Source organism: Podarcis erhardii, assembly GCF_964252035.2.
Source record: "Podarcis erhardii genome assembly, chromosome: 13".
Lineage (NCBI taxonomy): Eukaryota > Metazoa > Chordata > Lepidosauria > Squamata > Lacertidae > Podarcis > Podarcis erhardii.
Window position 1 is genome coordinate 45,501,149 of NC_138502.1, and position 23,036 is coordinate 45,524,184.

General features: G+C 45.8%; 1 protein-coding gene across 1 annotated transcript in view; it reads left to right on the forward strand.

Annotated features, from left to right (window-relative positions):
• The window catches only part of PARM1 (prostate androgen-regulated mucin-like protein 1), a 37,095-nt gene extending 16,530 nt beyond the window's left edge, over nt 1–20,565 (forward strand). The window contains exons 2-4 of the mRNA XM_081836354.1: nt 12,443–13,159; nt 15,861–15,939; nt 18,692–20,565. Of these exons, the coding sequence (XP_081692480.1) occupies nt 12,443–13,159; nt 15,861–15,939; nt 18,692–18,776 (881 nt within the window). The 3' untranslated portion in view covers nt 18,777–20,565. The remainder of the gene's footprint in view (nt 1–12,442; nt 13,160–15,860; nt 15,940–18,691) is intronic.
• The last annotated feature ends 2,471 nt before the right edge of the window (nt 20,566–23,036 follow it).

Consider the following 23,036-nt stretch of genomic DNA (forward strand, 5'->3'; position numbering starts at 1 on the left):
GTGCGACTAAATGCCATATCTCTGGAATTGAAGGGCCAGACAAGGCATGATCCGAATTTTCCACATGCATTCAGCTTGTTTATTTGTGTTGACTTCAAAGCAGCTGTAGGAGACTGTAAGCTTTGATTAAGGAATTGGCACTGGGGGGAGAGGGGGGGTCTGATCCTTTTCTGCCATGGTATTTCCCTGATTTAATCCCCCCACCCCTTGCAAAACATAACAGAAAACCCTTATTATCTTCACAGGGTGAAAATAGGAAGGTGCAACGTCAGGCTCAAATAGCAGGTTTGGGAGGGCAAATTTTCAGGGAAATAGCTGTGTCACATATAGTTTCACCCTGCCTTCAGCAAACACAACACTCAACCTTGCGACGTCAGCACAGGTTAAATTTCCCAGCAAAGACCTTATTAAGCAGAGAGTTAAAAGAAAGTGATTTTTGGGGGGTGGGGTACGGAAAGTAAGTAAGAGGAAAGGAAAGTCATCTTGACATTTTACTGTACAGAAATGAAGATGTGAAATTAAGTGTCCCGATAACAATAAGCTACAGCGCGTTTTAGTAACGGCCAGTTCGTGACGGCTTCTTGCAAGGTCTTTCCACCCTCGAAGCAGACATATCTGCCTTGTCTCTGTTTTCCTTGACAGCCTTGCCCCTTGCATGCATTCTGTCAATTACGGAATGTTACAGGCTTGTCATCAAGCAAATCTTGATTGTATTTTGGCAATGCCTAGGTTTAAAAACCAGTTCAGACATCCCTGTGGGTCTGCTATCGCGGCTCGTCGCTGCAGCAAGGCAACGTCTCAAGTTACAGACTTCACAGAAAATTACAGCGGCTACTGTATTTCCGTGGCTTGAAACAATATGCTTCCCCCCACCCCACCTCTTTTTCTCTCTCCCTCCCTCCCCCCAAGCCATTTTATCCCTACATCAAACCTTAATTGCTGCAGGAAATCATTCAGAATATAATGGCTCTACCAGCATTCTGTTTCTGAATTCAATCCCACTCAGGCTGAGTTCCAGACAGAAACATTATAAGCTTGATATCTGGCTGTTTGGGGTTTTTTTGCTCATTCACAACCCTGTAGGGATGCTCTGCCCTGCAGAGCAGAGAGGTGAAGCTCTGGGGTATGGTTTTGACTCTTTTCCTTCTGTGATTCATCCCAACAAACCCCTAAACCAGGCCTAGGCAAACTGTGCCCTCCAGATGTGTTGAGACTACAAGTCCCATCATCCCTGACCACTGGTCCTGTTAGCTAGGGATGATGGGAGTTGTAGTCCCCAAACATCTGGAGGGCCGAGTTTGCCTAGCCTGCCCTAAACTCACCTGCCAGCTCTGCAAAGGGGGGAAAGGCGAGGATAGGGGAGATTTTTCACTAGAGAAAAAATTCCGTTGCAGACATGAGGAATAGTATAACCCCGCCATTATAGGGCCTTGTACCAAGTGAGACCATTGGCTCATCTAATTGCCAGTCAGACTGGCATCTTTTCCAGCCCTGCATGCAGCTACTGGGCACTGGGGAGAGGACATTTTGCGTGCAAAACATGTGCTTTGACCCTCCCATGTTTAGCACCCCTGGAGTTTGGATTTGGAGGAGTTTGGATTTGATATCCCGCTTTATCACTACCCGAAGGAGTCTCAAAGCGGCTAACATTCTCCTTTCTCTTCTTCCCCCACAACAAACACTCTGTGAGGTGAGTGGGGCTGAGAGACTTCAGAGAAGTGTGACTGGCTCAAGGTCACCCAGCAGCTGCATGTGGAGGAGCGGGGAATCGAACCCAGTTCACCAGATTTCGAGTCCACCGCTCTTAACCACTATACCACACTGGCTTCCACCCTGGTGGAATTATAGCAAACAGAATGACCAATATAAAGTGAACATGAATGAACTTTATTACGGTCACAGACCAGGATAAAAAACAAACAAATAAAACAAAGAAACAAACAAAAAATATAAATAAAATAGCAGTTAGGATTTTTTTTTTAACCAATAATTGTTAGAGCAAATAAGGACAAAGAAACAAGCATAGGATAAAACATCGGAATAAAATACAGTGGTGCCTCGCAAGACGAAAAGAATCCATTCCGCGAGTCTCTTCGTCTAGCGGTTTTTTCGTCTTGCGAAGCAAGCCCATTGACGGCTTAGCGGATTAGTGCTATTAGCGGTTTAGCGGCTTAGCGGCTTAGAAAAGGGGGGGGGGACCCGCAGGAACTCGCAAGACATTTTCGTCTTGCGAAGCAAGCCCATAGGAAATTCGTTTTGCGAAGCGCCTCCAAAACGGAAAACTCTTTCATCTAGCGAGTTTTCCGTCTTGCGAGGCGTTCGTCTTGCGGGGCACCACTGTATAAGATTAAGCACGGATAATGGATGGATAAAAACTGATAATTAAAACAGATAAGAACTAAAAACAAAAGTGCACAGTTAAAACAACTGTAAGAGCATAAGAACTAAAAGACTTGCAGTTAAAACAAGTATAAGAGGCTGCAGAGTAAAAGTCTCTGAAATAGAGGACACTCACAACATTAGAAACTGATGTGCAAATATGGTTAAAACAGACAATTAAAACAATGTGCAACAATAAATTTAAGAACAATGTACAACAATAAACTATCCCAGGGAGTTGACTCGCGAGTCACCCATGGAACCGAGTTTGGGGATTTTCATGCCGGACTATTCTGAGTTGGGCGATGGTCTGCGCCTACAGATTTGTACACAGAATCTGGCGACCAGATAATGAATATGATTCTACAAAGCAATTTGCTACCAGACGCTTGCATTGCTAAAGCTACTAGGGCTGCTTCTGTATTTCTCTGAAAGGGACCGGATAAGGACCAGTAGGGTGGAGAAGTCAATGTCTTTTATCTGTTCACCGTCACAGTTTGGAGTGGCCCTCATAACTCCTCCTCTGTTGCTGTTGCTGCTCTTCCAGAGAATCTTTGGCAACCCAAAACCCTTATCAAGCGCCAACCAGCTAATGTTGGGAGACAGATGGAGCAAACAGGCCTTTCACCAGCCAGAGAGATCCGAAACTTATTATTTCTTGAAGGGCAGTTTGAAAAGAAAAGAAAATTACTCCGTTCTACTTCTTGCCCGTATTCCTGTCCACCAGGCAGCCCATAAACCTAAACCAGTGATAAGAAATGTAATAACAAGTAGCCCCAAAACCTAGTTAAATTTTGATTGGCAGTAAGGTAAAGGTAAAGATACCCCTGCCCATACGGGCCAGTCTTGACAGACTCTAGGGTTGTGCGCCCATCTCACTCTAGAGGCCGGGGGCCAGCGCTGTCTGGAGACACTTCCGGGTCACGTGGCCAGCGTGACGAAGCTGCTCTGGTGAGCCGGCACCAGCACAGCACACGGAAACGCCATTTACCTTCCCGCTATAAAGCGGTCCCTATTTATCTACTTGCACTTAAGAGTGCTTTCAAATTGCTAGGTGGGCAGGAGCTGGGACCGAAAGACGGGAGCTCACCCCGTCACGGGGATTCGAACCGCTGACCATGCGATCGGCAAGTCCTAGGCACTGAGGTTTTACCCACAGCGCTACCCGTGTCCCTGGACTTGATTGGCAGTAATAAACATTAAAAAGCAGCTGATGTTTCATTTAAAACAACTATTCAGCCTTCTGCGGGTTGGGAGTAAGGAAGCTGTCAGGCTTCAGACTGACAAGCCACTATAGTGTGTCAAAAGCTATCCCACACCCAACTCCCAAAAGCAGTTTCAGTAACTTGACCTGAAGATTATAGTAAATGCTTAAACCAAAAGGCTAAACCTTCCCAGTTCTCAGGGCAAATGTATCCTGTTGTAGAATTTTTTAAGCCAAGCTGTTTATCTGCTGGAGGCATCCTAGAAGGCAGGTTAATTGCATATGCTGTCTGTTTATATATAGACCATTACACATGCTTTTTAAAAAGTCAGGCTGGGTTATTTTCCGTCAGCTACTTATTTCTTTGTTGGATGCTGGTCACTGGCTGGAGTTAGCCAGGGCCTTTTTTTAATTATTGTGTTTGCATTTGAAAATAATTAAACCAAGGCAATGCATTAATCAGACTGCAGAAACATTGTTGTTGTTCTTTAGTTGTGTCCGACTCTTCATGACCCCATGGACCAGAGCACGCAAGGCACTCCTGTCTTCCACTGCCTCCCACAGTTTGGTCAAACTCATGCTGGTATCTCCGAGAACACTGTCTAACCATCTCATCCTCTGTCGCCCCCTTCTCCTTGTGCCCTCCATCTTTCCATCAGGGTCTTTTCCAGGGAGTCTTCTCTTCTCATGAGGTGGCCAAAGTATTGGAGTCTCAGCTTCAGGATCTGTCCTTCCACTGAGCACTCAGGGCTGATTTCCTTAAGAATGGTTAGGTTTGATCTTCTTGCAGTCCATGGGACTCTCAAGAGTCTCCTCCAGCACCATATTTCAAAAGCATCAATTCTTCGGCAATCAGCCTTCTTTATGGTCCAGCTCTCACTTCCATACTACTGGGAAAATCATAGCTTTAACTATACAGACCTTTGTCGGCAAGGTGATGTCTCTGCTTTTTAAGATGCTGTCTAGGTTTTATGCTGTAGGAACATAGGAAGCTACTTTCGACAGAGTTGGACTCTGCTATTCCAGCTTTCCCTACTTGGACTGGCAAGCAAGCGCTGCATTTGGTCTCAGCGCTACCCGGAGATGTCTTACCACTGTACTCCAGCCGCATCCCCAGACATTTTTAATATACTGTACTGGTATTAAAGGGACGCGAGGAGTGTTGTAGTCTAAACCACAGAGCCTAGGGCTTGCCGATCAGAAGGTCGGCGGTTCGAATCCCCACGACGGAGTGAGCTCCCGTTGCTCGGTCCCAGCTCCTGCCAACCTAGCAGTTCGAAAGCACGTCAAAGTGCAAGTAGATAAATAGGTACCACTCCGTCGGGAAGGTAAACGGCGTTTCCGTGTGCTTCTCTGGTTAGCCAGAAGCAGCTTAGTCATGCTGGCCACATGACCCGGAAGCTGTACGCCAGCTCCCTTGGCCAATCAAGCAAGATGAGCGCCGCAACCCCAGAGTCGGTCACGACTGGACCCAATGGCCAGGGGTCCCTTTACCTTTACCTTTTGCACGCTTGCAGTATGACTGACTCAAAAGGAAGCCACCTCAATTCCCACAGGAATTTTGCCACCGTATCTGTGGACCTTTTAAAGTAAGATTGGGTGTGGATGTATTTCTACAGTTACAGTGGTGCCCTGCAAGAATGAACGCCTCGCAAGACGGAAAACCCGCTAGACAAAAGGGTTTTCCGTTTTGGAGGCGCTTCGCAAAACGAATTTCCCTGTGGGCTTGCTTCGCAAGACGAAAATGTCTTGCGAGTTCCTGCGGGTTTTTTCCCCTCCCCCCCTTTTTCTAAGCCGCTAAGCCACTTATCAGCTGATCCGCTAAGCCGCTAATAGCGCTAAGCCGCTAAGCCGCTAATGGGCTTGCTTCACAAGACGAAAAAACAGCTAGACGAAGAGAATCGCAGAACGGATTCTTTTCATCTTGCGAGGCACCACTGTATTGGTAAATATGGCACTTTGGGGAAAAAGCAGGACTGGCTATCTAATACATGACTCTGGGGGAAGCAGCTGAACCTGTGTTTAACTTTCTACAAGTTGCAAAGCCAGAATTAACACCATGGATGATGAACCTGCTGTGCTCCCTTGTTAAATATTGCATCTATATTCACTCTTAAATGGAAAACACCTGCCATGACCAATTCACTTGAAGCTTAAAAATAACATACTTCTTAGGAATCTTGGGGGTGGGGGTAATTTGTGGATTATCTGAAATGCTCAGATCAGTGTCTTCTGGTCCCCGAATGGTTAAGTGTGAGGGAGGAAACAGATGTATTAACCGTCTCAGAAGGACTGGAAAGTTTTGATACTCTCTATTTTTCATTGCCACCAAAGAGATGTACAGAAGCTTCAGGAATTTCATTCATGAAGATGTAGTCCTCCTAGCACAAAAGCGATAATGACTTTTAATAGATACGCTTCCACAGGGACAAAAGAAATTGTTCTTGAGTGCGTATATTATTAACCCCACAGGGCAGTTCTGCATTTTTCAGCGACAGTTCTTGACAGTACAATTCCTGTCAAGCAAATGGACAGAGAAACAATTGGCATAATTTCAGGATCTAGTTCTGTCCAAAGACAGGCACATGTGAGATGCTTGAATACAACCCAGGTCCAAATAAATAATAATTATGTTGTTTGATCTTATGAGTGGGTTGCTCCGGTTATCTCCCACTTGGACTACTGCAATGCGCTCTACGTGGGGCTACCTTTGAAGGTGACCTGGAAACTACAACTAACCCGGAATGCGGCAGCCAGACTGGTGACTGGGAGCGGACGCCAAGACCACATAACACCAGTCTTGAAAGACCTACATTGGCCTCCAGTACGTTTCCGAACACAATTCAAAGTGTTGGTGCTGACCTTTAAAGCCCTAATCGGCCTCGGTCCTGTATACCTGAAGGAGCGTCTCCACCCCCATCGTTCTACCCAGACACTGAGGTCCAGCACCGAGGGTCTTCTGGCAGTTCCCTCACTGCAAGAAGCAAAGCTACAGGGAACCAGGCAGAGGGCCTTCTCGGTAGTGGCACCCGCCCTGTGGAACACCCTCCCACCAGATGTCAAAGAGAAAAATAACTACCAGACTTTTAGAAGACATCTGAAGACAGCCCTGTTTAGGGAAGCTTTTAATGTTTGATGTATTATAGTATTTTAATATTTTGTTGGAAGCCGCCCAGAGTGGCTGGGGAAGCCCTGGGCAGGGTATAAATAATAAATTATTATTATTATTATTATTGCCTAACTGTACTGTTGGGATGCAGGTGGTGCTGTGGGTTAAACCACAGAGCCTAGGACTTGCCAATCAGAAGGTCGGCGGTTCGAATCCCCGTGACGGGGTGAGCTCCCGTTGCTCGGTCCCTGCACCTGCCAACCTAGCAGTTTGAAAGCACGTCAAAGTGCAAGTAGATAAATAGGTACTGCTCTGGCGGGAAGGTAAACGGCGTTTCCGTGTGCTGCTCTGGTCCGCCAGAAGCGGCTTAGTCATGCTGGCCACATGACCCGGAAGCTGTACGCCAGCTCCCTCGGCCAGTAAAGCGAGATGAGCGCCGCAACCCCAGAGTCGGTCACGACTGGACCTAATGGTCCAGGGTCCCTTTACCTTTAACCATACTGTTACGTTGGGTTTCATTTTCCACGATTGAAATTGGTGTAACAGTGGGTGTGGAAAGAGGCTTTCTGGCAGAGCCGGCGCACCCCTGAGGCAAAGTGAGGTGACTTTCAGGCCTCAGGATCCACAGGGGCAGCCAGCCTCCAAGGAACGCATCGCCTCTTTCTGCTGGATCTGTCACCTTCTTAGCTGACCCCACAATGCCACCTGTACAGCCATCTCTTGGCAAATAGGTGGCAGTGCCATTGTTCGAAATTAGCCAGGCGTCTGGCACATTTTGGACCGGGCTATCAGCCACTTGCGACCAAGTGAAGATGGACCAAGTGTGCTTCCACACACTAATACCCCATCCTGTAAAATTCTAGCAGTTGTGTTTTATCTGCACAATCGGAGTGAATTTCATGAAGCAAAATGCTGCCTCTGTGCAGCCAGAGCAGGAGCGGCGAACAGTTGTTGTAGCTTATGTTTACTTACTTAACCCCCCCCAATGCCCTCCCCACAGTTGTGAATAATATTCTTACGTTATGAATGGACCGTTAAGAAAAAGACGTAGGGATAATATATGTCCCTGAATCAAGTGACTTCTTCCTTAAGTTCTCACAGTTCTCAACCTAGTTCAAGGTTGTCTTCTAAATTAGCCGTATGCTTAACTAATAATCAATACAATCAGTCCTTCATTTGAAAAATATGATTCTAGAGCCGTCTTGCCCCCAAACAGCAACTAGAGGTTCTGTTTTGGAGACTGCAACCCTGGTTTAAGGTTCCGTTTGGCACCTAGCCTCTATATCTGAGTTTCTAACACTGAGCACTGCTGATGTACATCCTTTTCTCCCCTTGTTCCTGATGGTAAAGGGACCCCTGACCATTAGGTCCAGTCATGACCGACTCTGGGGTTGCGGTGCTCATCTCGCTTTACAGGCTGAGGGAGCCGGCGTACAGATTCCGAGCCATGTGGCCAGCATGACTAAGCCGCTTCTGGCGAACCAGAGCAGCGCACGGAAACTCCATTTACCTTCCCGCTGGAGTGGTACCTATTTATCTACTTGCACTTTGACGTGCTTTCGAACTGCTAGGTTGGCAGGAGCAGGGACCGAGCAATGGGAGCTCACCCCGTCGCAGGGATTCGAACCACTGACCTTCTGATCGGCAAGTCCCAGGCTCTCTGGTTTAACCCACAGTGCCACCCACGTCCTGATGTAGATCTTCACTTTTTCTTTCCTGGCTAGGGGTACCCAGGGGGGGTGGGAGAGAGAAGTACCATTTTGCGGTTTGCCTCAGGTGCCAAAACGTCTTGTGCTGCCCTGCTTGCTGGGAAAATGAAAACCTGGGTGAAAACAGATTTCCCATTCACAGAGCAATAGGCAAAAGGGAGCTGGAATTGCATTCGTTATAAATTTTTCAAGATGAGCTATAAAAGCGTCCTGTGGCTTTTTAGAATCTGCTCCACTCAACTGGAGGAAACCACAGCTGTGGCTGACACCAGTTGGCTGGCACAACTTCCCTGTCGATCGCTGGAGTAGTTTGGCCGGTTCGGAAAGTTTTCACTTTTTCATCTAACGAAGGGCAAGCAAATAAAGCAAGAATGGGTGGGCTGCTTTCACTTTAGTTTTATTTAAAGATAGCCTGCCTTGAGGCCTGAGGAGAGAAGCCAAGATCGAGGGAGGAGACGGCATTCACCTTGCTGGTGTGCAGCTGCGTGGGGGACAAATTGCAAAGTCATACTGAGCTGTGTTCTTGCCCTTTGGGCGGAAAACACGCTGCGGTCCCCGTTGCAATGTTACGCTTGTCTTCACCCTTTGAAAACAGGAAGTTAATTGGGCTTGATTTAGCGATGCAGACTCTGCTCGCTCCAGAATGAATGAGCTAAGCTTCAGCTCGATGGGACAAATGCGACGTTTGGGCAAGCAGATACTAAGCAGGGTTCAGTGAGTGCTTTGCCAAACAAAAAGGAAGCCGGGAGTCTTAAATTTTCCACCAGTTGGATTTTGCAGCATGGATGGGCTGATTAGATTTGCCTGTGTCTCTTATTTTTTCACAATTGACTCCGCTAATGCGAGTCAGGGTGGAGTGTGGGGAGAAGCTAGGAATTATGGAGGCTCCGTCTAGCCCCTGACAACTGAGTGCTTGATCCTCAGAGGGCTGAGTTTGAGCCAGGAGAATAGAAGTTGTGAGGATACAACCTACTTGGGTCTCATCCCAGTCACGAGGGGAGTGTTCGTCCTAGATGGAGAAGAAACCCAAACCAGTTAAGAGGGGCATGGTGACCCTCTATGTCCGTTATACTGCTGGAAGAACCTCAGGAGTGTGGTTGATAAAAGGTTGGGTCACTGACAGAAAGGGCCACCTTGTTTAAGAACCAAAGTAGTGAGATGTGTTGCAACAACCAAGTTATGGAACTGGAAATAAGCTGAGCATTTACCTTCTAGTCCAGAAACCTGTAAGGTCTACCTGAAGCGCAATACAGTGGTACCTCGGGTTAAGAACTTAATTTGTTCCGGAGGTCCGTTCTTAACCTGAAACTGTTCTTAACCTAAGGTACCACTTTAGCTAATGGGGCCTCCCACTGCCGCTGCGTGATTTCTGTTCTCATCCTGAAGCAAAGCTCTTAACTCGAGGTACTATTTCTGGGTTAGTGGAGTCTGTAACCTGAAGCATCTGTAATCCAAGGTACCACTGTAACGGAACAAAAGCAACTGAAGTTTAAAAGAAGCTGTGCTAGATTAGAAGCCTGTAACATCTGTTAGATTTAGTATAATTAGTATAATTTAGTACTTGGTTAACTGTTTCCTGAAAGGACATTATCTCCTGATAACATCCTTTGTTTTATTCACTTTGTTCTATATAATAAATATTTCTTATTCGTTCAACTTTTGCCTGAGTAAGTATTTCCTCACACAAAATCCAAAAGATAACCTGTGGTAGTTACTACATGGTGTGTATGTAGGTGGGATCTGCCACAGTTGGTATATGGCGGTGGGATCTTCTTTGTTGTTGTTTAGTCGTTTAGTCGTGTCCGCCTCTTCGTGACCCCATGGACCAGAGCACGCCAGGCACTCCTGTCTTCCACTGCCTCCCGCAGTTTGGTCAAACTCATGCTGGTAGCTTCGAAAACACTGTCCAACCATCTCGTCCTCTGTCGTCCCCTTCTCCTTGGGCCCTCCATCTTTCCCAGCATCAGGGTCTTTTCCAGGGAGTCTTCTCTTCTCATGAGGTGGCCAAAGTATTGGAGTCTCAGCTTCAGGATCTGTCCTTCCCGTGAGCACTCAGGGCTGATTTCCTTCAGAATGGATAGGATTGATCTTCTTGCAGTCCATGGGACTCTCAAGAGTCTCCTCCAGCACCATAATTCAAAAGCATCAATTCTTTGGCAATCAGCCTTCTTTATGGTCCAGCTCTCACTTCCATACATCACTACTGGGAAAACCATAGCTTTTACTATACGGACCTTTAAAAAATCAATAAAAGAACACTGTTTTTATTAACCAGGCAAATTTTGCCTGACATTCAAAATGCATTGATAGTGCCAAGTGAATTTGCCTGGAGAAGCAACTTCACAACTGAGGTGCCACCACAGAAAAGATCTTCTCTCCAGTGGTCAGATATGTAGCCATCTGATACCTGGCAACACCTGGTGAAGGGCCTCAGGTAAACCATTCATTTAGATGGGAGAAAGTATAGTGTTATAATAAATTTTTATTGAAATTTTTCCATAAAAAACAATAAACCAATCCATTTATATATCACATATTTCGCCTTGTTTGGACCTCCCTCAACTTCTCTGACAATCTTTCGTAGTTCAAATCCTCTCCTCACATTCCTTCATTAAATATTGCCATTAAATATTTTATTTCTATCCTTGCTTGCCTTTTGGCAATACTCCTTCTATTTTCACAAAGCTTCTTTGAAACACGCTAGCGTTGTGCTGTCCTCACATATGTTTTTCAAATACTCTGTAAATTTCCCCCAGTCCTCAATGAATTTCTGGTCTTTTTGGTATCTAATTTTCCCTGTTAATTTGTCTAACTCTGCGTAGTCTGTTAGTTTTAACCTCCATTCCTCCAAAGTCGGAACCTCTTCTTGTTTCCACCTCTGGGCCAACAATGTCCTTGCTGCGACGATAGCATATTGAAACAGTTTACAGTCTCTCCTACTTATATCCGTTCTTGTTATTCCCAGCAGAAAGAGTTCTGGTTTCTTAACAAAGCTATATTTTAGCATTTTCTTTAGTTCATTATGTATCATCTCCCAGAACCCCCTTACTTTTTTACAGTCCCACCACATGTGCATAAATGTACCTTCCTTCTCCTTACACCTCCAACATTTATTACAGGTTTTGTACATCTTTGCTAATTTTGCTGGTGTCATATACCACCTGTAAACCATCTTCATTACGTTTTCTTTTAATGTAACACATGCCGTAAATTTCAAGTTTTCATTCCATATTTTCTGCCAATCATCAAGGTCTATGTTGTATCCTAAATCTTTGGCCCATTGGATCATAACTACTTTCACCTCCTCATCTATTGTGTGCCATTCTAACAAAATTTTATACATTTTAGAAATTGTTTTGGAGTCGTTATTCACTATCTCTGTTTGGTATCTCGAATCTTTTTCTTTATACCCCTTTTCTTTCACATCCTTTTTAAACATTTCATTTATTTGATGGTAATGCAGCCAATCAAAGACATATTCTTTAACTTGTTCGTATGGTTTTAATCTCCACTTTCCTCCTTCTTTCTCCACCAAATCTCCATAGGTAATCCAATCGCTTCTCATATTTTCTTTTTTGACCCCCATGACCTCTAACGGGGATAGCCAATGTGGCACCCCCCCTTCCAATATATTTTTGTATCTGTCCCAAACTTCCCATAACGATTTCCGGAAGATGTGGTTTTCAAAAGTTTTATATCCCTTCTTCTTTTCTTTCCAAAGATATGCGTGCCACCCGAATCTGTTGTCGAATCCTTCCAGGTCTAGGAGTTTTGTATTTTTGAGTTTAATCCATTCTTTTAACCAGCAAAGAAAGTATAGGGGTGACTCAGAGGCACTGTTGGGTTGGGGAACTCAACCTGCAATATCCCTGCTTTGGTCATTGAGAATCCAGCCTCCTCCTTCCTTCACAGCCCTTCCAATCCACCTGCATCGCCCACCCATCCCCTCTAGGTTCTGTTTCCCGCTCACGCTAATAATATGGCCAACTGGTTATAAATCTAGAAGGTAATAATATTTGTGCGTGTGCTTCACCTGTGCAGGCTTAAATATCTCCTGTGCCTCTTCACCTGGTCCACCTCCTCCCTCAAGCACGGTTCCCTCAGGAACAACAGAATTGAATGATTCCGCTGCTACAACCAGTGTTGGCACTCCTTTGAGCACCCAGAAGGGAGCCTCCGTGACAGTTTCGCTCCCATTGAGATTTTCAACTCAGGATAGCATCACTGCTCCTAACACCACAGTGGAAGCTTTGACTGCAAACCCCGTTTCGGCTGTAACGCCCCTGTCAAGAGCAACGGCCCCGGATAGCTCAGCAGCAACCCATTCATCACCACAGCCAAACACTGGATTACAAACCACGGAAGACACATCAGCCCCTGCAACATCAGTTGCCGGCCTGGTCACAGGCACCACTCCTCACTCGGAAACCGCACCAGTCAGCTCTTCGCCTACTCTAAATGGATCGTCCACCAACCCTTTTCCTACTAATGCCACCTATCTAAGCACCGCTGGTGCCACCCAAGTGCCGAGTGCAGGAACATCTCCAGCAGCTGTGTCCTCGAGCAAACTCCCTACCGGAGAGGCAACATCTGGAGAGACATCTGTGGCAGCATCCTCCCTGGGCTCCACACAAGGGGTTACTATTTCTTCACAAGCGGCTGTGTCAAGTAAGGCTACTCCAGCGACCTCCCCTGCTGGCAGTACCACGTTCTCTGTGGGGGTAACCATACAAGAAGTTCAACGGGCTTTGAGTTCGGGTGAGTTGGTCTGTTTCCGCGCTTTGCACGGCAATGGTTTTGTCAACCTTGCGGCTTATGGTTGTCTGTTTTAGGGAGTTCAAAAGGCTCCCTAAATTATTATTTTAAATTATTATTCTTTATTAAATAATTGGAAAGACTCAAGACAGATTATTTCCCCCCTAAAAAATAAATACCGTATTTTTTGCTCTATAAGACTCACTTTTTCCCTCCTAAAAAGTAAGGGGAAATGTGTGTGCGTCTTATGGAGTGAATGCAGGCTGCGCAGCTATCCCAGGAGCCAGAACAGCAAGAGGGATTGCTGCTTTCATTGTGCAGCCATCCCACTTGCTGTTCTGGCTTCTGAGATTCAGAATATTTTTTTTCTTGTTTTCCTCCTCCAAAAACTAGGTGCGTCTTGTGGTCTGGTTGGTGCATCTTATAGAGCGAAAAATACAGTATTTCCCCCCTAAAAATAAATAAATGTCAAAATAGAAAAGGATGCATCCATTTTCCTCTTTAACCAGGCCTGTACCCTCTAAAGAGTGGGTGGGGCGTTTTTAATGTATTGTTTTAATTGGGTGTGTTAATATATAATATATTTTTGCTTGTTTTGTTTGTAAGTCACTTTGGCAAGCAAAAGCAACCAGTAAATTTAATTAATAATAATGCACAACAGTACACACCTACTAAAAAATTTCTGTCCACCCTGATACATTTTAACGTTCTCGCTTATCTTCTGAAAAATGGACTCAGTGCAGACCTTGTGCTAGCCCATGGTTTGTTATTCACCATAGCATAGAGGCCATACTACAATATATAATAGGCAAGCCGTGGTTTAGAGCTGTTTTTCTGCTTTCTTTAGCCGTCCTCTCAGCCCTCAACTTTGAAGGTGCATTCCTGTCTGTGATACAGCAACTTGTAGAGTGATGGCCACAACTATTGTGTTTCTCCCATCACTCCATGGATGCATCATGCCAGATCATAATTAGAATAAACCAGGGTTATAATGCTTCTGTCTGGCCCTTAGTCGCTGCAAAAATATATCTCTAAGTTTATCTGGCAGGGGAAGAAGCCAAGAATAAAATATAAATTATTAACAGATTCTAAAGAGAGAGGTGGCTTCTCCCTGTAGTTCCCAATTCCGGTTTGCCAGCCAATTGCAAACCATGTCTTGTCAATTCGCACAACAGGCCAGAGCAAAATTAAACTTAGCCATGGTTTAGAGTGATGTCTAAATTCGTCTGTAGAGTTTAAATCATAATAGTGGAAGTTGCAGAGATCATGCTTGAAAGCTGTAAATAAATCCTTAATATCATTATAATTTCATTTGTATGCCACCTTTCCATAATTAAAACCACGCTCGAGGCAACTTACTACGCGAAAAGATCTACATAATTACAAGTATAACAAAATAGGCACAAGCAATAAATAAAACACATAGAAAAGTACACAACCAAACTGAACAGTTTCCACATAAACCGTAAGATCGAAAAATAAAGATCCACCAAATTAATATCAATAAGAGCAAGAAAAAGAAACCCGAACAATACCTCAGCCCAAGCATCTGTTCAGCAGCTTCAGTTTTTGTCACTCAGTCAGGTGGAAAAAATCTAGCAGGTCTTCCAGGACACACAGCTAAGATGGTGCGCTTCCATGTTTATTGGACCGGAATGGGACCTGTGATCCTCAGTTCACAGATAGATAGATAGATAGATAGATAGATAGATAGATAGATAATTTCTTATGGTCAAAGACCAGCTCGCATAACACAATAAAAACAGAGTTCATAAAGATAAAATATACAATCAGAGCAGATTGCAGCAATAGCTCAGGGGTAGATATATACATGTATCTGTACAACTGAGATTTGGGCTACCATAAAAATTGACCCTGAGGGACCCCAAAGGGTGACTTCAGCATTTCCCTAGTAAGCTATTTTATTCTAGAGGATGATCTGTGCCTACAAATCTGGGCACAGAACCTGGCTACCAGCCAGGACCCTCGGTTCAGATATTGTTGGACTGCAACTCCCATCCTCTCTGACCATTGACTGGGGCTGGTGGGAACTGGAGCACCAACAACTGGAAAGCCACAGGTTCTGCAGTCTTGACTTTGAAAGACATGGAACCTTCTAGGCTGTCTTTTGTGAATGAGACAAGGAGAGAGAGAGAGCAGATGGAGGGCCTCTAGTACTCAGGCAGTCATTGGCTGTTTTTCCCCCACTACAAAGATTAATATTGTCCCCCCAATCCCTCTCCTTGCTTTTACAAGCTAGTATAAAAAAGCTGGAATAGCTGTTAGCCACTTAATAAGAGCACACAGGCTTTGAACGCAGAAGTTCAAGGCTCCAGAGATTAAATCTCATAGCCATAACGTCACTTGATGGCCTTAAGCACGCAACCATTCTCTCCCCCTCACCTCTGCTGCTTAAATAGGAGGATGATAGGACTGACCTCAGAGAAGAAAGGCGCTATTTAGGTCCTAGTGGCTATTATAATTACGCCACACTGTCTGTCTGCGTGCGTGCAGATTTTCAAATCGCAGGATTTGGAGTCGACGCTTAATATGCTTTGAGCACTCCATGCTGAAAGCTTCCTTGGTTTGCCACGTTTTCTACATTAGAGGGCAGTGTGCCTGCGGACTGAATCGTAGGATGAAAAATAATCTGAATGGTTGAAGGTGAAACTGTGATCTCTGATACATCTCCTTTGTTGTGCAGGTAGCATTGCAGCTATTACCATCACAGTGATTGCAATCGTTCTGTTGGTGTTTGGCATAGCCGCATTCCTGAAGATCAGGTAAGAATTGGTGCCCTTACTTAGAGGAGAGGCAGTAGTTCCTTGGGGAGAGGCTGGCTTCTTAACTATGGTTCTTACACTCACTCCTCCACAGCTGAAAGTGAGAAGACCCCCTATAAAATTCACTTCTTATCCACATAGCATATAGACACCTGGTGAGGAGTAAGGTAAAGGGACCCCCTGACCATTAGGTCCAGTCGTGGCCGACTCTGGGGTTGCGGCGCTCATCTCACTTTATTGGCCGAAGGAGGCGGCGTACAGCTTCCGGGTCATGTGTCCAGCATGACTAAGCTGCTTCTGGCGAAGCAGAGCAGTGCACGGAAACGGCGTTTACCTTCCCGCCAGAGCGGTACCTATTTATCTACTTGCACTTGACATGTTTTCGAACTGCTAGGTTGGCAGGAGCAGGGACCGAGCAACGGGAGCTCACCCCGTCGAGGGGATTCAAACTGCCGACCTTCTGATTGGCAAGTCCTAGGCTCTGTGGTTTAACCCACAGCGCCACCCACGTCCCATTTGGTGAGGAGTACCCAACCCCAAATTATTCCCAGGGAGGCATACAGAAGCTGTGCCAAAACCCAACAACGATAGGAGTGTCAACCGATAACCAAACACAACAGCAAACTGACAACAGGCTACCACAGGTGAGAAACTTAGAATCCTAGAATTGGAAGGGACCTTGAGGGTCTTCAACCTCCTACAATGCAGGAATCTCAACTAAGGCAACCATGAGAGATGGCCACTCAACCTCTGCTTTAACAACTCCAAAGAAGGAGAGTCCATCAGCTCCACTGTCGAACAGCTCCAACTGTCAGAAAGTCCTTCTCTGATCTTTAGTCGATATCTCCTTTCTTATAACCTGAAGCCATTGGTTTGAGACCCACCCTCTGGAGCAGGCGAAAACAAGTTTGCTCCATCCTTTATGTGTTATAGGCCTTTAGATATTTGAAGATGGCTATCATACCTTAAGAAGGGACACGGGTGGCGCTGTGGGTTAAACCACAGAGCCTTGGGTTTGCCGATCAGAAGGTTGGCGGTTCGAATCCCCGCGATGGGGTGAGCTCCTGTTGCTCGGTCCCTGCTCCTGCCAACCTAGCAGTTCGAAAGCACGTCAAAGTGCAAGTAGATAAATAGGTACTGCTCTGGGGGGAAGGTAAACAGTGTTTCCATGCTCTGGGGGGAAGGTAAACAGTGTTTCCATGCGCTGCTCTGGTTCACCAGAAGTGGCTTAGTCATGCTGGCCACATGACCCAGAAAAACTGCGGACAAACATCAGCTCCCTCGGCCAGTAAAGCGAGATGAGCGCTGCAACCCCAGAGTCGTTCATGACTGGACTTAACTGTCAGGGGTCCTTTACCTTTTTATCATACCTCCATTTGGTCTCCTCTTATCCAGGCTGAACATATTAATTCCCTCAACCATTCCTTGGCTTGGTTTCCAGACCCTTGGTCACCTTCCTCTGCAAATGCTCCAGTTTGTCAATATTCTTCTGCTGCGTAGAACGGGACACAGTGCTCCAAATGGGGTCTGACCAAAGCAGAATAGAGTGGGACTATCACTTCCCTAGATGTGGACACTAGACTCCTGTTGATGTACCCTCGAACAACTGCTACATCACACTGTTGACTCATGTTAAGGTTGTGGTCTGCTAAAATCCTTAGATCTACTTTTTAAATTACAGTGGTACCTCAGTTTAAGAACAGTCCTGTTTATGAACTATTCGGTTTATGGACTCCGCAAAACCGGAAGTAGTGTCCCGGTTTGAGAACTTTACCTCAGTCTAAGAACAGAATCTGAACTGTGGAAAGGCACTGGCGGCAGGAGGCCTCATTAGGAAAAATGTTCCTCGCTTTAATAACGGGTTTGGTTTAAGAGCGGACTTCCGGAACGGATTAAGTTCGTAAACTGAGGTACCACTGTAATCACAATTTGATCTTCTAAGATAGCAGTCCTTTCACAAGCACTTTTAAATGTCTGATCAGCCTGGATGTTTTAAATAATGGAACTACAATCCCCAAAAGGACAGAAGGAGGAGGCAAGTGAAAGCCAATGCAATTCTGGGCTGCATCAATAGGAGTATAGCATCTAGATCAAGGGAAGTAATAGTGCCACTGTATTCTGCTCTGGTCAGACCTCACCTGGAGTACTGTGTCCAGTTCTGGGCACCACAGTTCAAGAAGGACACTGACAAGCTGGAACGTGTCCAGATGAGGGCAACCAAAATGGTCAAAGGCCTGGAAACGATGCCTTATGAGGAACGGCTAATGAAGCTGGGCATGTTTAGCCTGGAGAAGAGGAGGTTAAGGGGTGATATGATAGCCATGTTCAAATATATAAAAGGATGCCACATAGAGGAGGGAGAAAGGTTGTTTTCTGCTGCTCCAGTGAAGCGGACACGGAGCAATGGTTCCAAACTACAAGAAAGAAGATTCCACCTAAACATTAGGAAGAACTTCCTGACAGTAAGAGCTGTTCGACAGTGGAATTTGCTGCCAAGGAGTGTGGTGGAGTCTCCTTCTTTGGAGGTCTTTAAGCAGAGGCTTGACAACCATATGTCAGGAGTGCTCTGATGGTGTTTCCTGCTTGGCAGGGGGTTGGACTCGATGGCCCTTGTGATCTCTTCCAACTCTATGATTCTATGATTCTATGAAAGAGGGATTGTTATTGTTATAATTTTTACTCCAGAACCTTACATTTCTGTAATAAGCATAGGCTGACCGGAGTACGGTTCTCTTTCTGTTTCCTCCCTCAGGCATTCTTCGTATGGGAGACTCTTGGATGACCACGACTATGGATCCTGGGGAAACTACAACAACCCTCTCTATGACGACTCTTAAATGGAGGAGAATCCATCAAAGCCAAAAACTGCTCGTGTATTTATGAAGCACTTATTTCACCAAAAGCGCCATGGTCCGATAATCCTTCCGCATACAATGTCCGTGTTGTTGCTCCTCCTGCTGTTTTGCTGATGCGTTGTCACCATACCTTTTTGCAGCGCAGGCCCCAAACGAAAAACGAGCCAACCAGAGCGGAGCGTTCAGCAACAAATCGAGCAAGAGTTGGAATCCGTAGCTACGAGAATACTTGCTTGCGGGTGCCGTTGCCTCCAAACCCTAACGTTCTGCAAAGTGATTAGGATTCCTGCAAAAAAGGAACGAAATCCGTGGAAAGTTTCGCCACCAGTTCTGCTGTGGCCGTTTGGGCTCCCAGCAACTCGGTTGTAACAGGAGACCTGCAATGAAGAATGTGACCTTTTAGAGTTGTCAGATAGCAAAAATTCGTGGTAGAAGTTGCTCAGGGGTCTCCCAGAATTAAATGGCAGGTCTTGATTCTTGCTTTAATTGCCTTTTGCAGTTGGTCTCCTTAAGAAAGCATTCTGATTAGAATTCAGCTGAAGGTTGGAGCGACCTGATTCAGCACTGAAGTTCTTGTTAAATGTTTCTCTAGAGAAAGACAGAATGTAACGCTAACAGTAATAGGGGCTAGAGTCACAAATGGAGGTCTGGTGTCCTGATCCCCTGCCCAGCCTTCTATAGTGTCCAGTTCATTGGGGCCTCCTTTCACAAAAATCTATTACAGTTTGGGCAATTGTTTTTGGAAATTTATTGAAGCCCAGTGTTGAGTCATGAGCCCACCAGCTCATGGTAAAGTTATTGTTACTTCCCAAATATAGAGGCTCTCCATGGAATTGTCTCCAATAAAGTTTGTTTTGTGGGGACCATTTGCAAAAGTAAACTCTCAAGGGCTATTTTTCCACACCCCAAGTTTGTTCCTTGTCAGTTCAGACATGTTTTCAGAAGTGTGTTAGATAAGGGGGGTCCTCGCCTTTTGAGCCTCTCTGTGCATATAGCTTAGGAAAAAGCAGAAAAGGCAGGTTTGTAATGCAAAGGTAGCGAAGGCCAGCGGATAATTTGCATTACGAATCAAAACTTCTCAAGCCAAATAGAAGTAAAACACCTCATTCTGCATTATTGAGTTCCAGCCGATGGCAGCTAACATTAAGCTGAACCCTAGACACAAGCCTTTGGTGATTTTCCATTATAGAAAGTAGGAAAGAAGGATTCCATTTCAGAAAAGACATTTTCAGTACTACAGGGTTGCTTTCTGCCTTCTCAGTATGCAAAGTCTACCAGTTGTTGTTTTTTTTATCTCTTTCCCTTCCATTTTTAAGGGCACAAAGTCACATTGGTACATTGAATTGATTTTGCAAGCAAGTCTGCTGTCACAATGAGGTTTGAACAACATATTATCCAGAGTTGGGGAGGGTACCCTCCTCTTATTTTTATATCAACCCCCAAAAAGATAGGGCAGCATGTGTGTGGCTAGATGCTAGGGCAAGTGAGGAAGGAAGGAATGATTCTCGCACATTTAAAAAGTTGCTGCTGTGCTGGATGGCAGAGACACAGTATGAACCTCCAGCAAAACACCTGTGTTTCTCTGTTTTTTCGTTTTTCTGTTTCGTAGCACTCTTGTCTCTGCAACTTTTTTGCATTAAAAGCTGGATGGAGGAAGATTCTTGTGCTAAACACTTTAGTGCACAGTGTAAAGGGGGGGGGATTGATTCCCCCCTCCCAGAGGCTAAACAGCTACTTGTTTGCACTACAAATAAACTTTGACAATAATAAAGATCTCTGTTTCACACTTTTTTTCTACAGTAACCTAACAGTAACAGTTTTCTAACAGTAAACCTGTTAAACAGAAGTTAGCACACAGTATGGGGGTGCATGCACATTGCCAGCTTAAAGCACAGCTAGGCCATTGCTTTTCTCAGTCTGGCTCGAAGCTGGATTTGGGGGGAAATGCATCAAAACACAGTCTTTCAAAAGAAAGGACGGGATAAAGATGGATTCTGGCCAATGTCGTGTGCCACTTCCCAAACCAGTTTGGGAGCACATTGAATGCAAAATAACTGGATTGTGCGCCCAGTCTTGCTTTCTTACTAACCTTTAAAAAATTGCTTCCCCATTTTTGCTTTGCAAAGCTGTTGGTCACATCTAAGTGCAAGGCCTTTTGGGGCTAGGAGTAGGTCTTCCCCCCATTTTAGCTCTCTTCTGTAGCAAAACCTTCACAGTAATACCATACCAGTGTTAGAAACTCAGATATATAACTCCTTAAACCAGGGTTACAGTCGCCAAAACATCTAGTTTGTCATTTGAGGACCAGATGGCTCCAAAGTCGTAATTTTCAATACGGCTTTTTGGTTCCTGAAATTCATTCTGATTGTGCAGATAAAATATCACTAATAGAATTCTAAAGTGTTATTAGTGTGTGAAAACAGCCAAGATCCAGTGATCCCCAGATGATGAAGACGTCCTGGTATCTTCATTTGGTCGCAAGTGGCCAATAAAAAAGGACCCCTGACCGTTAGGTCCAGTCGTGGCCGACTGTGGGGTTGCGGCGCTCATCTCGCTTTATTGGCTGAGGGAGCCGGCGTACAGCTTCCGGGTCATGTGGCCAGCATGACTAAGTCGCTTCTGGCGAACCAGAGCAGCACAAGGAAACGCCGTTTACCTTCCTGCCGGAGCAGTACCTATTTATCTACTTGCACTTTGATGTGCTTTTGAACTGCTAGGTTGGCAGGAGCTGGGACCGAGCAACGGGAGTTCACCCCGTTGTAGGGATTCGAACCGCCGACCTTCTGATTGGCAAGTCCTAGGCTCTGTGGTTTAACTCACAGCACCACCTAAGTGGCTAGTAGCCTGGTGCAAAATTTCACCTGGCAAATTTCAGACACTGCTGTCATCATCCGCAGAGTATGAAGGGCACAGTCCTAAGCACATCCAAGAAAGCAAGCCTGAATAAAATAATTAGGAGGTGATGGGAAACATCAAAAAGAAATACTGCCCACAGGAACTATGGGAATGGTTTGAGGGAGGGAGCTAGAGAGCACATGGCTAAAAGCGGGAAGAGGGAAATCTGGGAACTAGCACTGGGCATTTATTAAGCGTTCTATACAGTGGTGCCTCGCAAGACGAAGTTAATTCGTTCCGCAAGTTTTTTCGTCTTGCGAGTTTTTCGTCTTGCGAAGCACGGTTTCCCATAGGAATGCATTGAAAATCAATCAATGCATTCCTATGGAAACCGCCTTCAGACCTGGTCCGGGGACAGTCTGTCCCCCGACCTCTTCTGAAGGCTGGGGGGGGGGAACAAGGGCTTTTCTTCCCACCCCCAGCATTTTAAAAAACCCCGGGACAACAGAGGACTTCTCTGCTGTCCCGGGGTTTTTAAAAATGCTGGCGGGCGGCAGCGAAGGCTTCGCTGCCGCCCGCCAGCATTTTAAGATCGCCCCGGACAGCGGACTTCTCCGCTGTCCCGGGGCGATTTTAAAGCCCCCGGGAAGGCAGGCGGGGGGGAGCAAAGACTTTCGCCCCCCGCCAGCCTTCAGAAGAGGTCCAGGACCTCTTCTGAAGGCCGGCGGGGGGCGAAAGTCTTTGCTCCCTCCCCGCCTGCCTTCAAAAGCCATCCGGGATAGCGGGAAGCGCTTCCCTGCTATCCCGGACCGCTTTTAAAATGCTGGCGGTGGGGAGCAAAGCCTTTCGGCCCCCGCCGGCCTTCCTGGACCTCTTCTGAAGGCTGGAGGGGGGGGAAGGCTCTGCTCCCCACCGCCAGCATTTAAAAGAGATCCCCGGAGATTTCCCTATGGGCTTTCTTCTTGCGAAGCAAGCCCATAGGGAAATTCGTCTTGCGAAGCGCCTCAAAAAACGGAAAACCCTTTCGTCTAGCGGGTTTTCCGTCTTGCGAGGCATTCGTCTTGCGGGGCACCACTGTACTGTCTTTTGCTTCCATGCTTGCTGGAGGAGAACCCAGCCATTAAGTGTGCTTCGGCCATTCACAACCGATAGCATGCATTAAAATGTTGGCACGGGGTCAGGGTATGGGATTCCCGCAGCAACAGGGCTATTAGCAATGAGTGTACTTCATCCGCCTACTTTTTTGGGGCCCCTTCGCAACCAGCAGCGAGGTTTGTGCAACCACACAGTTATATTCTTGAATGGGATTGTTCCATGACAGATCACCACACCTTTACAACATCTGTGCTGCTGACTCTCAAAAACTTTGGGATTGTTGAAATATATACAGTAAAATAATAATTATAC